The sequence below is a fragment of the Balaenoptera physalus genome, assembly GCF_965194825.1.
Source record: "Balaenoptera physalus genome assembly, chromosome: 15".
Taxonomy (NCBI): Eukaryota; Metazoa; Chordata; class Mammalia; order Artiodactyla; family Balaenopteridae; genus Balaenoptera; species Balaenoptera physalus.
Window position 1 is genome coordinate 38,889,797 of NC_138894.1, and position 14,808 is coordinate 38,904,604.

The 14,808-nt window shown below is 36.6% G+C and overlaps 1 protein-coding gene across 3 annotated transcripts in view; it reads left to right on the forward strand.

The window, feature by feature from the left end:
* GFPT1 (glutamine--fructose-6-phosphate transaminase 1) overlaps window positions 1-14,808 on the forward strand; it is an 81,996-nt gene that overhangs the window by 21,963 nt on the left and 45,225 nt on the right. For 2 of the 3 annotated variants that reach the window (XM_082426009.1, XM_082426010.1), the window contains exons 5-9: window positions 5,813-5,871; window positions 7,208-7,342; window positions 8,743-8,804; window positions 10,033-10,112; window positions 13,316-13,421. In XM_082426009.1, coding sequence (XP_082282135.1) covers window positions 5,813-5,871; window positions 7,208-7,342; window positions 8,743-8,804; window positions 10,033-10,112; window positions 13,316-13,421 — 442 coding nt within the window. Of the gene's footprint in view, window positions 1-5,812; window positions 5,872-7,207; window positions 7,343-8,742; window positions 8,805-10,032; window positions 10,113-10,311; window positions 10,366-13,315; window positions 13,422-14,808 lie in introns of all 3 variants that reach the window. The other variant, XM_082426011.1, reaches the window with a different exon arrangement.

The window sequence follows — 14,808 nt, forward strand, 5'->3', positions numbered from 1 at the left end:
AGCTTTAACATTTATCAATACATAATCAGTTATATTTTTCTGTACCCAACCCAGATTATTTTGGAAGCCAATAGATATCATATAGATAGATATATCACAGATAACTAGATATCATAGCATTTAATTAGTAATTATGTAAGTGTGTATCTCTAAAAGGTAAGGACTTAGTAGATTGATTTATCTCCTAAGTCTCCTAAGAGACTTTTCCTTTTCTCTCCTTTCTTCCTTGCAGTTTACTCTATTGTTTGTCCTGTAGAGTTTCCTACAGTCTAGATCTTGCTAATGGCATGCATCCTGTGGTGTCATTTAACATGATTCTCTGTCCCTTCTATTTGTTATAAATTGGTATGGTATTTGTTTGTACCTGTAATGTTTGGATGTTTTTCTTTTTGTGTTAGGTCATTGATAATCATTGCCAATATTAATTATTTCTTTAGGGGTTATAAAATGGTGATAGTCTAATACAATCTTTCCTTTGTCATTTATTATCTAAAATACTTCTATAAAGAGAAACTTCTCCATATTAACCACTTGATTACCCTGATGTATAGATTGTATAGGAAAGGCAGGATAAATGTTTGATTTTTTTCCCCTTTATTTACCATTTTTCAAATGAAGCGGTTGTAATGTTCTAAGGTGAACAGAGTTCCTTTTTATTATTACTGTATTGTTATAAATTCATGGATTTAAAATATTTCATTTGTTTCAAAACACTGAAGTAATTATCTATATTGATGCACAAAACTTCCCATCTTTAGTCATTGGGAGTTTATTCAGGTTGACTCCTGACTCCTTTTCATGTGACCCAAGTAGGCTCAGTAGTCTTTGTTATTTTCTGGTAGTTCAAGATGTTACAGGTTTATCTAATCCTGCCCCAAACCGGGAATCAGCCATTTCTCTAAGGAGTCCTAGTTCCTTTCAGTAGAAACGATAATTAAAGACTATAAACCTGGCTGCCATGGTGGCTGCGACATGGGGGGCCCGGAACAGATGCTGGAAGTAGCGGTGGGTACCACGGAGCCAAGGCCTGAGGGGGTGGGCGTGGCGGCCACCGAAACACAACACCCTCTGTTCCCTCCTCTTGTGGCACCTCGTTGCTCCCCTCCATCAGCTGCCGTGAGCCAGTGCCTCCGCCCCAGGAAAAGAAGGAGTGGCGATGAAGAAGACCACCATCTTCCCCCCCCCAGACCAAAAGGAATAGTAGAAAGCCTGTCTTTCACGATTGCTGGGACACAGAGTCTTCAAGCAATGATAGGGGTGGAAGCAGCAGCAGCGGCAGCAGCATTAATAGCCAGGGCCGGTGGGCCAGGAAGTGGCTTAAAGCACCTCGTCGCCGGGTCCAGCGCCAGCACCCCCCGCCCGTGCCAGGCAGTCTGCATTTGTGCCAAGGCTCTTGCTTGCACATCAGCCAGATCCTGAAGGAGGCCCACTTTCATAGCCGACAGCACCAAGGACGGCTTCCCACATGATGTGCTGGCAGTTTCTTGCCTTCTGTGAAGGGACAGTGCTGTGCAGATTTGATATTTCAACTTAACAGTGTTTTAAAAAGTTGCACAAAAAAATGCCTGTTGGCTTTTCAGTCGATATTTGAAATAACAGGTTAACAGGCAGTTGTTTCCTTCTGGTTTTGCTGCACTATTGTGATTAAAAAGGGGTTTTGAAGCTGTTTTTTTATAGGATTCTTTGGAGGGTGGGTATCAAATCTGCATCAAGGTAACCGTAGGAGGATATCTCATCTGCATGTTGAATCCATAGTTTGTCCAATTCAGATTGATTTCTAGATCTGTCAATTAGAAATTCTACTTTATGTAAAAAGGCCTTTTAAAAATGCAGAATCTTCAATTTTTAAAATTCAATAAACTAGAGAAGAGTATCTAGTTTCCATGAAAAAAACCGAAGTTTTTTTCCAAAATATAGAATGCTTGATTCAGTTTTGCCCTGAAATTAATTGCCATACCACCTCTTAGTATGTAGATGTCCTGTTGAAAGTACTTGCTCTTTTGTGCCAGGAGAAAAATCAGATCCAAGTTACACTGTGTAAGTAAGCATCCTCCCTGATAACTGTCTTCTCTCTTTGTTATATATTTATATTTCCAGAGAGGTCTTTCAGACTCTTGGATGCTCAGATAACTTGTTACCATTAGTCCTCCAAAGCCTATATCTCAGACTTAGAAAACATTGCTCAGTTATGAGTCAAGAAACATGTGACGACTTTTTGTCTTACAAACTTTTCCAGCAGTAGCTTACGTGATCTCATTGATAACTCCACCTCGTAGTGTCGAGAATTAAGGAGCAGGTGAAGGCTGACAAAGTGTAAGCTCTCTGAACTGATGTCTGAAGTCACAAGTATTTTGAAACTTGGAGAAGGATTTACTTTATGCTTAAAGTAACCCCCAACAGTAAGTAGGGGGCCACATTCCACCACTGAAACTGGAAAGACTGGTGTGGCTTAGAAATACATCAGCAGAGCCACCTCTAGAAGAAACAGCACAGTAGTATTTATTTAGAGATGGATTGTTCCCGTGTTATTTAGTCATGCTAGAGAGCCACCCAAGTTTGAATAACGAAGGCATAGATGAGTCTTCTGCCGCAGTGGCAAGCTGTGTGAACACGGAGCAAGGATGCATCAGGTCATCTTCTTGGGAGAGTGCGGGGAGGGACAACTTGCCATTCTGTGTGGAGGAAAGTGCCTTAGAGTCTACTGCCTGCTCTCACCCTCCACTTCACTGGGAGTCCGCACAGCGCACACAGCAGGTCTGAGGAGCATGGATAGCTCTAGAAGGAACTTTCCTCTTTGTCAAGATTAGAAAAGGACACGGGACAGGATGAGATTTTCTTATGTGACAGAACTAAAATTTGAAGATGAGGCCTATAGGAAGAGGGCAAACATATGTACCTCCTTTCCATGGTTGGTTCCTCTAAATGGGTAGAGTTGAAAGGTCAGTTACTTGAAGTAGAAATGTAGAGTTGTGAGGGAAAGTTTCAGCATAGGCCCATGCTTACGGAGGGGATGGTTTGTCCAAGAATTTTTTTTTTTTACTACCATCTCCCAAGTTCTAAAACCAGATGTTTGATGAGGATTTTGGATCATAATAGGTTTTATGGCAGGGAATATGGAAAGGATACATTGCTAATATTTTATCCAACAAAAAGGCAAACAGCAACTAAATGCTGTAAGAAGACAAGCTCTCAGGCACACATGTACACAACACAATTCAGAAATACCCAGGAGGACTCCTGCAGGCTTAATGGATGGCAGCCTGCTGAAACAAAACGTGTATTAACAAGAACATGGGGCTTCCCTGATGGCGCAGTGGTTGAGAATCTGCCTGCCAATGCAGGGGACACGGGTTCGAGCCCTGGTCTGGGAAGATCCCACATGCCGCGGAGCAACTAAGCCCGCGAGCCACAACTACTGAGCCTGCGCGTCTGGAGCCTGTGCTCCGCAACAAGAGAGGCCGCGGTAGTGAGAGGCCCATGCATCGCGATGAAGAGTGGCCCCCGCTTGCCGCAACTAGAGAAAGCCCTCGCACAGAAACGAAGACCCAACGCAGCCAAAATTAAATATAAAAATAAATAAATTAATTAAAAAAAAGAAGTCTTCTAAAAAAAAAAAAAAAACAAGAACATGTAAAACTCAAGAAAGCACGTTCCTTTTATTTCCCACCCCGCTGAAAGAAGTGGAAGATGAAACCATTACTGAAACAAAACAGTTTTTCCCAAATAAGTACAGTTATAGTGCTGGGCTAGCAATTAACTCTTTTACCCTGTTAAACACAAGAATAATCTCCATCCCCTTCTGCATATTTTCTACAGCCTTGGCAGCTTCAGATACATTTCTGTTATGAGGCTACTTGATAGTAAATGGTCATCTTTTAAAACTTCTGTTAGCTCAAGCTAGTAACACCATGTACTTCTATATTGTGCTGCCAAAAAAAAAAAAAGACTATAAACCAGGTCTTAGAAGTGCTCATTGCACCTAGGCCTTTTCAGTGGGCAGAGCTAGGAAATATATATACCTCTGTGTATGTGCATGTATAAATTTAAAGAGAAAACACAACATAATTTTACACTAACACCTTCAATTCAAATCCAGATCTGTAAGGTTTTTACTTAACCTCATTGATTTATGTATTTCTTTTCAGTCACACTTAAAAACTTAGTTCTTAACACCAGCAACATACTTATTTGATCTATCAGATGATACATGTACAATGGAATCATAATGTCAACACTACCATAACAGTATGTTGACTGTTTTTTGTTTATTTTTTTTTGTCCTTAGGGTATATCTCTCTAGGGATGTATAATCAAATTACTATGTTTTGGAGTCACTTGGAATAATCCTTCTGTATGTAATTGTTCTACTAGCTGGGTATAGCATTATGTTAATATATTTTATTTTGAGTTTTAGGAATTGATTTTCTTTAAAAAATAATTTTTATTTAAAACTATCTAAAATATTTGCATAGTTGAGGTCATACCTATAAAAAAGGCATACTAAAATAAGTCTAGCTTCTGTCTTATTTCCTCTTCCTTATTCCATCTCTTCCTGTATATAAACATTTAACAAAATTTTTGAGTCTATTCTTCCATAATTTTAAAAAATAAGTGAATATATACATAAGCGTATATATGTATGTATGTGTGTATATATATCCCTTTGAGGTAAGATTTTGTAGTTTAATTCAGTAGCTACCTTTTTAGGTTTTTCATGCTTCACATAATTATTGGATTAGAATGTTAACTACTCAAACTTTTAATACTGACAAGGTCTTTATAAAAGATTTCTGAAAAACTATATGTTATATTTTGAGAATTTGGCTTTAAGGCTTTATATCAGCTATTTATGATTCTCTGTGTTCTAGCATTAAAATTTTAAGATTTATTTTTGTAGTATCATTTTGTGGTATCTTTTCTTTCTTAGAAATCTCGTGAAGTATTTAACATTTGGTTTGTAATGAACGTGTTCAGTTCAAGCTCATTTAATGTCAGATCTTTAAGTATATTAAAAAACATTTTGATAATTTGATATAAAATTGAATTTAGTGGTAATTTCTCTCCTGATTTATGTGAACTTTAAATAAGAAATCCACATTAGTTGCCTTTACTTTACATACACTGTCAGTGGCTACAAATAATATTAACTCCTGATTGCACATTCTTACATTTTTGAAAGTTATTTAATCAAAAAAAGATGAAAATTATCCCACTGTCATCTGTATTTGATCTTGAAATGCTGCTTTAACTTTAGTTTATCTGACATTCTGGGAATTTTCTGGACCTCAGGTAAGTAAATTAAACTACAGAATTGAGTAACTGTCCGTTTTTTCTCAATTCTTTAACTTAGGTTTTAAACTCATTTAGTGTAAATTGGATGAAGCCTTTCTCTTTAAACTTAGGAATGTTTTATGCATAAGAATGAATGAACAAAGAAGTGAGAATAATAGTTATTTAGTTCAACCCTTTCATTTTGCAAATGAGGAAACTGGCCCAGGGAACCTGCTTCTTTTACATGGTGGCACTGGACTGGTAGTTTAGCCACAACTGAAGTTGATGTTTCTAGACTCCAGTTTATTATATTAACCCACTATACCCACCTCTTAGCACTGTGTGCTTCTACATGTGAACTGTGCTGCTGATCTACCTGAGGGTAATCTGATGATGAAAAGTGGATAATACTTGATTACACCTGAAAGTATAGCATGTAACAAATTTTTTGACTTGAGAAAAATCTCTTAATAGTAATGGCAATTTATAGTGTTTATTAGACCTATAATTTTTTGGTCATCAATACTTTTATCTCTTTTAGAATTTATTGTTATTCACAATGGAATCATCACCAACTACAAAGACTTGAAAAAGTTTTTGGTAAGTAAAGTGGCCTAAAAAGACTACCAGTCTTTGAAGAATACTTCTAATGAGAGCATTGAGGTTGTTTGTTGGGATATACAGTAAATCCTATCTTGATGTGATCAAATAATTCCTAAGACAGTTACAAGGATATGGTGGTTTATTGGACTTTTCTTTGTTGACAGTAGAACTTTTTTGTTTCTTATATGAAAAGAAAATAATTATTTGGCTTGATTATAAATGACCCAAAAGCTTAAATAAAATTGGAATTTGGGGGGATGTCTTTGCATTGTGAGAGACCGTGTCATTTTTAAAAGATTCTAGGGTGTTAGAAGACTCAAGACAGATTGAATGAAGGCTCCATGCCCTAAATAGCTGTGTACTGTGTAGTAATGGTAATGATGATGACTTCATGAGTGACTTCTCAGAGCTGTCCAGTTCAGCATTCTGCAGTGATGGAAACTTTCTATACATGTATTGTCCCAATATGGTAGCCACTGTCCACATGTGGCTGTTGAGGTAGGATGAGTGAGGAACTAAATTTGAAATTTTATTTCACTTTAAATTTAAATAGCCACATATAGCTAATGGCCATTGTACTGGACAGTGAAATATCATCATTAAAGAAGGAATCATGGGCTTCCCTGGTGGCAAAGTGGTTAAGAATCCGCCTGCCAATGCAGGGGACATGGGTTCGAGCCCTGGTCTGGGAAGATCCCACATGCCGCAGAGCAGCTAAGCCTGTGCGCCACAACTACTGAGCCTGCGCTCTAGAGCCTGTGAGCCACAACTACTGAGCCCGTGTGCCACAACTACTGAAGCCCACGCGCCTGGAGCCCACGCTCCACAACAAGAGAAGCCACCGCAAGGAGAAGCCCGTGCTCCGCAACAAGAGAAGCCGCCACAATGAGAAGCCCGTATATCGCAACAAAGGGTAGCCCCCACTCGACCCAACTAAAGAAAGCCCGTGCAGCAACAACGAAGGCCCAACACAGCCAAAAATAAATAAATTAAAAAAAAAAAAAAAGGAATAATTCATAATGGAATTAGTGGTTTGTGAATGTTATATATTTCATTATATTTTAATTATTTTAAAATGTATTTAATTCATATATGACATATATAGATTTATATAATTATAAGTATGTTTGGTCACAGAGAATACCTCACTATTTTGGGTTCACCGTAATTAGATGGTGACCTTAATTTTAAAGAGTGGGTAATCAGGGTGTGGTGGTCAAAAAAAGACTAGAAGTTGGATAATGAGATTTTTGAGGAAAAATTGTGTAGAAAAGATTTAGATATTATGAATATTTCCTTGAATGGGTCAAAATTTTTTCCTTTCTAATTACAGGAAAGCAAAGGCTATGACTTTGAATCTGAAACAGACACAGAGACAATTGCCAAGCTTGTTAAGTACATGTATGACAATCGGGAAAGTCAAGATATAAGTTTTACTACCTTGGTGGAGAGAGTCATCCAACAATTGGTATTAAACCACACTTTTAAAGATAATTATTGCCAACACTAATCACAATAAATGCTTAAAAATAACTTCGATAAGTAGGAATTATGCTAATTTCTTAAGTATTTTTTGCTTTTATTTCCCATGTATATAACTATTCAACTTGAATAATTTTGAGAGACTGTTGTTTTAATGATTTTACTTCTTTCACTGTAGTTTAGTGTCATGGGAACTAAAAATAATCCAAAAGCAGTTTGTCCAAAGACTATGCATACACACACACAAACCCATACACACCACACACAAACATGTACACAGTACACACAGCTGGGGATTCATCACTTTCATGCTTCCTGCTCATTCAAGTGTTCCTCTGGTCAATAACTTAGCGAAGGGTAGCTTCGGTGAAATACACACTCTTTATTCTGGGATAATGTCTGCATGTCTCTAAGCCAGTAGTCAACTCATTTTTCCTTATGGGGACTTTTCCTTGGCCCTGTACCTCTACAGAAAATTATTTCCCAACCCGAGAGAAAAGTGGTATTGTTTTTGATCTCATCCCAGTTGTCCTAATTAAAGATTAAAGATATCAAAGATACACAAAGGTCCAAATACATAGTGACTTCCACCCCTGCCCCAATCCCACTCATAACTGGCTTTCCCATTTAAAAGCCCTATACTTCTCTATGAAGGTCCAACCCTTACCTCCCATCTCCACCCAAATCTTATGATGTCTGCTGCAAAAGGAGTCAGGAAGGTAGAGAAGATAGAGAACTGTTCCTTCTCTTTACTCAAGGCAGAGTAGTGTGCCTTCCCAGCCTTTTCTTGTTTCTACTCGTATAACCCAGTTTTTTCTGTTCCTTCCTTCTCCTACCTTATGTTCCTCCTTTATTCATTCTTGATTTCCTTAGGCCCTGTCCCTGAGGAGTTTGGGTTGAGGGGGCGGTATGGTGTGCATGTTAATAATTGTGATTGTGTATATTTATGTCTCCAATATCAAGGACAAAAAGAATGGAAGTTAACGGTGGTATAAAATTACTGGGCCAGAGAATGGGTTTTGGATATGGAGCTTGGGATCTTTTCTGATTCTGCCCTTCCCTTACTAATGCATAGTATGGGAGATATGATGTACCTATTGAGAAGTATTGGTAGCGTGTACAAAGGTGTCTTTTAAAATGGTCTGTTTAGGAGCTATTATCTACTGAGCCTATTTCAAGAGTGGACTTGGTTAAAAAGTGGATTGTGGATACATCAAAGCTCAGGAGTAAGTGTCTACCTAAAATTTAGACTCATTTATAAACTAGTGCAAAAGAGTAGCTGTGTGAACAAAACATATCTGTGCTGAAGCCAGTATATTTTAGGCATTTCACATTTGATAATTGATTATAATATATATTGCTAATGCATTTTTTTTCCCTCTATAGGAAGGTGCTTTTGCACTTGTATTTAAAAGTGTTCATTTTCCTGGCCAAGCAGTAGGCACAAGGTATATATAAATTTAATAATGACTAATAATTATATGTATTTTGAAACTTTAGAATTATAAGCTTATTCCCTGTACACTATGAATGGCCCTTCACCATAACGGCTCTGTCCTTTTTTAGAGATATCTGTGTGAGTCATCCCTTGGTATCCATGGGGGATTGGTTCCAGGAACTCCCGTGAATACCAAAATCCATGGATGTGCAAGTCCCCTATATAAAATGGTGTAGTGTTTGCGTATAACCTAGATACATACTCCTGTACACTTTAAATCATCTCTAGATTACTTACATACCCTAATGTAATGTAAATGTTACATACATAGTTGTAAATACAACACAAATGCTAGTGTGTAAATAGTTGCCAGTGTGTGGCAAATTCAAGTTTTGCTTTTTGGAACATTCTGGAATTTTTTTTCCCCGAATATTTTCAGTCTGCAGTTGGTTGAATCTGCAGATGTGGAACTCATGCATATGGGAGGTTGACTGTATTTATTTTCATATGCCCTTCTTGTCTGTTGTTTTACCACTATTCCGTGTAACAGAATCCCTTAACAAAGCAAAAACATTTTGGCATTTATAATTGGCCTTTTGTTTGTAGTGGGGCACCATTGTTACTTTGTGAATTTGGATGTTGAATATTTTGTAAAATATCCATATTTTTCAGAACTATATATTCTAGACAGAGTCCTAGATAATTGTACCATTACTACTTTTGCTGGGATATTCAAGCCTAATCATGAAGTCCTTTTTAGAACAGTGTGGAACCCTAAGAGTTGGTAAGAGAGAGCTGTCTTTAAAATGAAGTCAAGGGGACTAATGTTCATATATTGTTCACACATCAAAAGAAAGGTTCCATTTTACATTAAAAAGGAGAAAGCTTTCTAATGCATCATTATAGAACAGGGGTCTGCAAACTTTTTCTGTAACAGGCCAGATAGTAAATATTTTAGGCTTTCTGGGCCATGTTGCCTCTGTGGCAACCACTTAGTTTTGCTGTCGTAGTGTGAAAGCAGTTGTGGAAAATGTGTAGAGGAAAGGGCATGGCTGTGTTCCAGTAAAAATAGACAAACCTGGCCTGTGGGTCATAGTTGGCTGACTTCTGAATATTTTTTAAAAACTCTGTTTATGTCGTTCTTTTGTTATATCTGAAGTTGAACTTGGAGAGAGAGTTTAAACATTAGTGCATTACTTATAAAAATGGTTTAATTCTGTTTAATTTTGTACTAACAGAAGAGGTAGCCCTCTGTTGATTGGTGTACGAAGTGAACATAAACTATCTACTGATCATATTCCAATCCTCTACAGAACAGGTAAAAACTATTCCTACATCATGCCATGGGAAAAATGTATAAATTGAGTGCAGTAGTTATAAAGAATTGTTTTCCTTAAATTGATTAAATGCCCCTTTGGTCAGATCCACTTATATATATAGTTCTGTCTAGATATGAAAAGAATTTGTTTTTGTGATTTCTCTGACGAGTAGAATTTTTTTCTGTTGTATATCCTTAGCTAGGACTCAGATTGGATCAAAATTCACATGGTGGGGATCGCAGGGAGAAAGAGGTGGGAAATGCACTCTGCATGGATAGGGAGGAATTTTATCCTCTTTTGGTCATTCTTTACTAATTCTTTGTTCTTGGAGTGAGTGAATGTGCTGGGCCTCTAAAAATAGGCTTATTTTATGGGGAAACATATTTTGACATTATTTTTCTAATTTGTGGAGTGTATTTTGTCTGTCTGCTTTTGGCATTTAGAAAACTGCTTTTAATAATTTGTTTCTTTAAGATCTCTGAGATTTGAGGAAATAGTTGAAATTTTAAAGTTTTTTCCTTTGTTTTAAATTAAAATCATGTAGGATACATTATTATAAATAAGATGCTGAGATTAGGAAAAGAACATTGTGTTTGCGTGCTAGGCTGTTGTAGATTGACCTCTGTGGTAGTTATTTGAATAATTTAGCCTAATTTTTAACTGAAATATGTTCAAATGGATTTTGTTTTATGCATGACATTTTACGTTTATATTTTTACATTTGATACCTTGACTGGCTTTGTTTGAATTTGGAGTTTTTTTTAAATTTACATTTGAAGTTTATCTTTTTAGCTGTACAAACTGGATCATTTTATTGATATAATTAGACAAAAAATGGTGTGTTATTTTTGTTTACTTTTTTACTAAAAGCTCTCTCTGTAAAAGACACAGGGAATGGTAAATTCAGGAAATTGAAACCCATATTATTAATGCATAATTCTTGGTTTTTTGAAAAAGATTTAGCAAAGTACTCTAAACCTATTCATCTTTAGATAGTGGCTACTTTTACTGTTTTACCTAGAGCAGAAAGTTATTTCCTTAAATAACCTTCAGTCCTGAGATGTTAGAACTTATTTTCCTCCTCCCCTCCCTCTCTTTTCAGAAAAATACTAGCCTACCAGTATAAATTTTGGATCCAGAGTTCCAGATTTCTGTTAATAATTCTGCTTGTGTATTTATTACTTATGTGATGTGTTACCTTGTACAGTGTCTTAGGCTGCTTTTAGAAGCAATGGAAAAACATTGGCTAAGGTCTTAAGAAGTTGGAAGAAAAATTTATCGTGAGACATCTTTTTGAGATGAGGGGTTGTGTTTTAGTAACCCTGATTTCTCTAGCTCCTAGTAGGTAGATAACGTATGGCTCAGCAGAGTTTAGTTTAAAAAGTACAGCCTCTTATTGAAGAGGCTGTATAAAGGGGAAAACACTGGACTGGCTTTCAAACATTTGCTATTTTCTCCAGGTATAACTACTGACCAAATAAAGCAGGATGATAATAATCATTTTCACTTAAGTCAAATCAGAGGAGATAAACAATAGATGGGAAGACATTTTACAGATTGTAACAGTCATATAGATGTCAAGTGGTAATATTCTTTTCATTTAAATAGGCAGTGATACCTTCAATTCTTCTGAATATTGTATTTAAATATACCCTGTTACTTGAAGAAGGAAATAACCAATATTTGTAGAAAGAATATGGTGAAACTCAACCCCAGTAGGACATTTTATAACCAAAGCTAGTTGTATTTAAAAATTTTAAAATGTAGGCGCTGGCCTATCCCTTTGCCTATTTTTTAATTCACCTTTTTACATACAGTAAAGTTCACTCTTTTTGATGTACAATTTCATGAGTTCTGTCAAGCGCATAGAGTTGTATAATCACCTCCACAATCAAGATAAAGAATAATTTATCCCCTAAAAAGTTCCCTCAGCTGACCCTCTGTAGTCAACTCTTGTCCCCGTACCCAGCCCCTGGCAAACACTGATCTGTTTTATCTTTTTATAGTGTTATCTTCTCTGGGATGTCATCTTATACTTGTTTTTTAAAGTGTGGTATCTTTCCTGCTATTGAATTTGGGTGGAAAGAGCTATTTTGCTTCCATGCCTAAAACACACCAAATAATCATGGGTTGTGGAGAACTTTGAATGTATGTTACTGAGAATAATTACTATCAAGTTTTTATAGACATGCATTTTAGAGGATGGACACAATATGAGTTTTTACAAGTATATTTATGGTATCCTCTGGCCATTGTATCCATTGGTTACAAGGTCTACTATGTCCTGATCTTAGAGAAAGGTGCTTTTTTGTCTCTGTGACATTTATATAGCCTTCAATTAATAGTATTTTCTGTATTTGGCAAATTTGTCAAACTTCATTATGCCTTCTAGTTTTGACTTTAGTTGTGAATAAGCAGAGAGGAAAAAAATTCTTCATCAATAGCTTGACAAATTAAGTAGAAATGCCAGAATTCTAAAGTGCTAGAATGAAAAGATATTATCATTGCAAAAGGACTATACTTTATCCTGACATAAAAGTAATGTAAGAAAATCCAATTTTAAGAAAGGAGAGGTTCTGGGTTTATAGTTCCAGTCCTTAGCAGTAGCTGCCATGTATGATATACCACGGTTAGAGAGTTATAGGTATCTTTGTTTTGTTTTTCAATCGGAATTAGTGTAGCCTGAACTTTGACTTGTTATGCTGACTTACTGTTAAAATCTAGAGAAGTTTTGTTAGGAGATAATAAAAATATGCCACTAGGCTTCATTTTATTTTTCATTGCACAATTTTGATATTTTTAATGTAATTTTAATGATAAGTTTAAGTATACAAACTTATATGTATTAATTTCATTAAGTTTTGTATGAAGTTAAATTAAAATTAGGCTATACATACATTAAAAAAAGACTTAGTGACATTAATTATTTACCTTTTACTTGGAAAAGAAATATCACATTAAAGAATGTGTAACACACCACTGTATCTGTCACGCTGTCTTTAATAGTTGCTCTTTCACTCTATGCCCGTTGTTCTTGTTGGCTTATTGCATGGAAGTAGGGTGATCTACCTGGCATTGAGAAGTTGCTGGAATTATTTTGCATTGCTATGGTTTTTTGTTGATTTTGTAGAAAATTATGTATATTTATGTATCAGCCATGGTTTTCTACATGTGTGCTGATTCTGTTAACTCTATAATATAGGCAAAGATAAGAAAGGAAGCTGTAATCTCTCTCGTGTGGACAGCACAACTTGCCTTTTTCCCGTTGAAGAAAAAGCAGTGGAGTATTACTTTGCTTCTGATGCAAGGTGAGCTTCCTTGGTTGATTCAGAGAGAATTCTTAGTAAAACTTCTCATGCTACAAGAAACCAAGAAGTCATTTTGTATATATCTAGTCATGCTGTAGAGGAGAACTTTGTTAATTAAGGATGTGAAGGTGACCTTTTTGGAGATGGTGTTCTAGAATGTTTTTGCTCTCAATTCAAAGTATGTAGGTCAGTGTACAAAGAAGAGATAAGTCCTTGAGACTTGTTCCAGTGTATTTACTCTGAGCTCGTGTTTTTTTTTTTCCTCTTCTTTTAGGAGCCTTAACTCAGGTTTTATAGGAAGGAGAGATTTTAGATTGGAGAGTAGAATGGCTTAGGAGCATACCAATTATAGTATAATTGCTAACCTATATTGTAGTTTTAATCCAACGTGGACATATCTTTTTAATTCAGAAGTAATTGGCAGCAAAATCACTTATAGGAAATAGTATTAGACTAGGACATTTTGAGAGAAAATGCAGTGGGGATGCTTAGAGGCATTTATAAATGAAATTCGAATAGTAATGAGGATAAAATGGAATCACTCAAATCGCCAACAGGTATTTGAATCATTCATTGTGCCTGAAAGTAAGGGGATCTAAAAATGAATGATCATGCAGTTCACGACTGCAGGGGATGTATTATCTCAGTGAGAAAACAAGCTTCACTGTTTTCTAAATTTTACAGGTATGTAGGGTATGTAGTTGGTGCTGAGATGTGTCATTGCTGTCATTCAGTAGGTTTGTTACAGAGTTGACAGTTTTGGCTTAAATAATCTGGAAGTTGCAGAAGTGTCTCGGCCTCTTTTCATTCACTCATGCGTTCATATTGAACACTCCAGCAAAGCCATGTGCTTGGCTCAGGAGATAATGGTGGGTAAGAATAAAAATATTACTTGTCCTTAAGGAGCTCTTCCTTAACGGGAGAGACAAATTTTAGGCAATGGTCACCAAGTATAGAATTCCAGCCGTGACACAAACTACAGAATGCTTATAACACGGTGACTTAACCCTCCTATGGGTACATTTCTTTAAGGGAATGGTGCTTGAACTGAGGGTTAAGGAGATACTAGGAGTTAATTAGGTAAGGAGGTGGAGGGAAGAACAGGCATTCTCTGCAGATGGATCAGCCTGTGAGATCTTGGGCTGGGTGTGAGTGTGGCTGGAATGGAGAGGAAGTTTGGTGGGAGACAAGGCCAGAGAAAGAGGTAGGGGTCATGGTAAAGGCATTTTGCTGTTTTCCTAAGAGCTAAAGGGAAGCTGTTGAGCGGTGTGTTGGTGAGGGAGAAATCTTGATTAGGGTTGTCTTTTGATGTCCATTTTGGCAGAAATGGAGAGTGGATGGAGGGAGGTTAGAGGTAATGTGGGTGAAAGTTGGGAGGTTCCTGCAG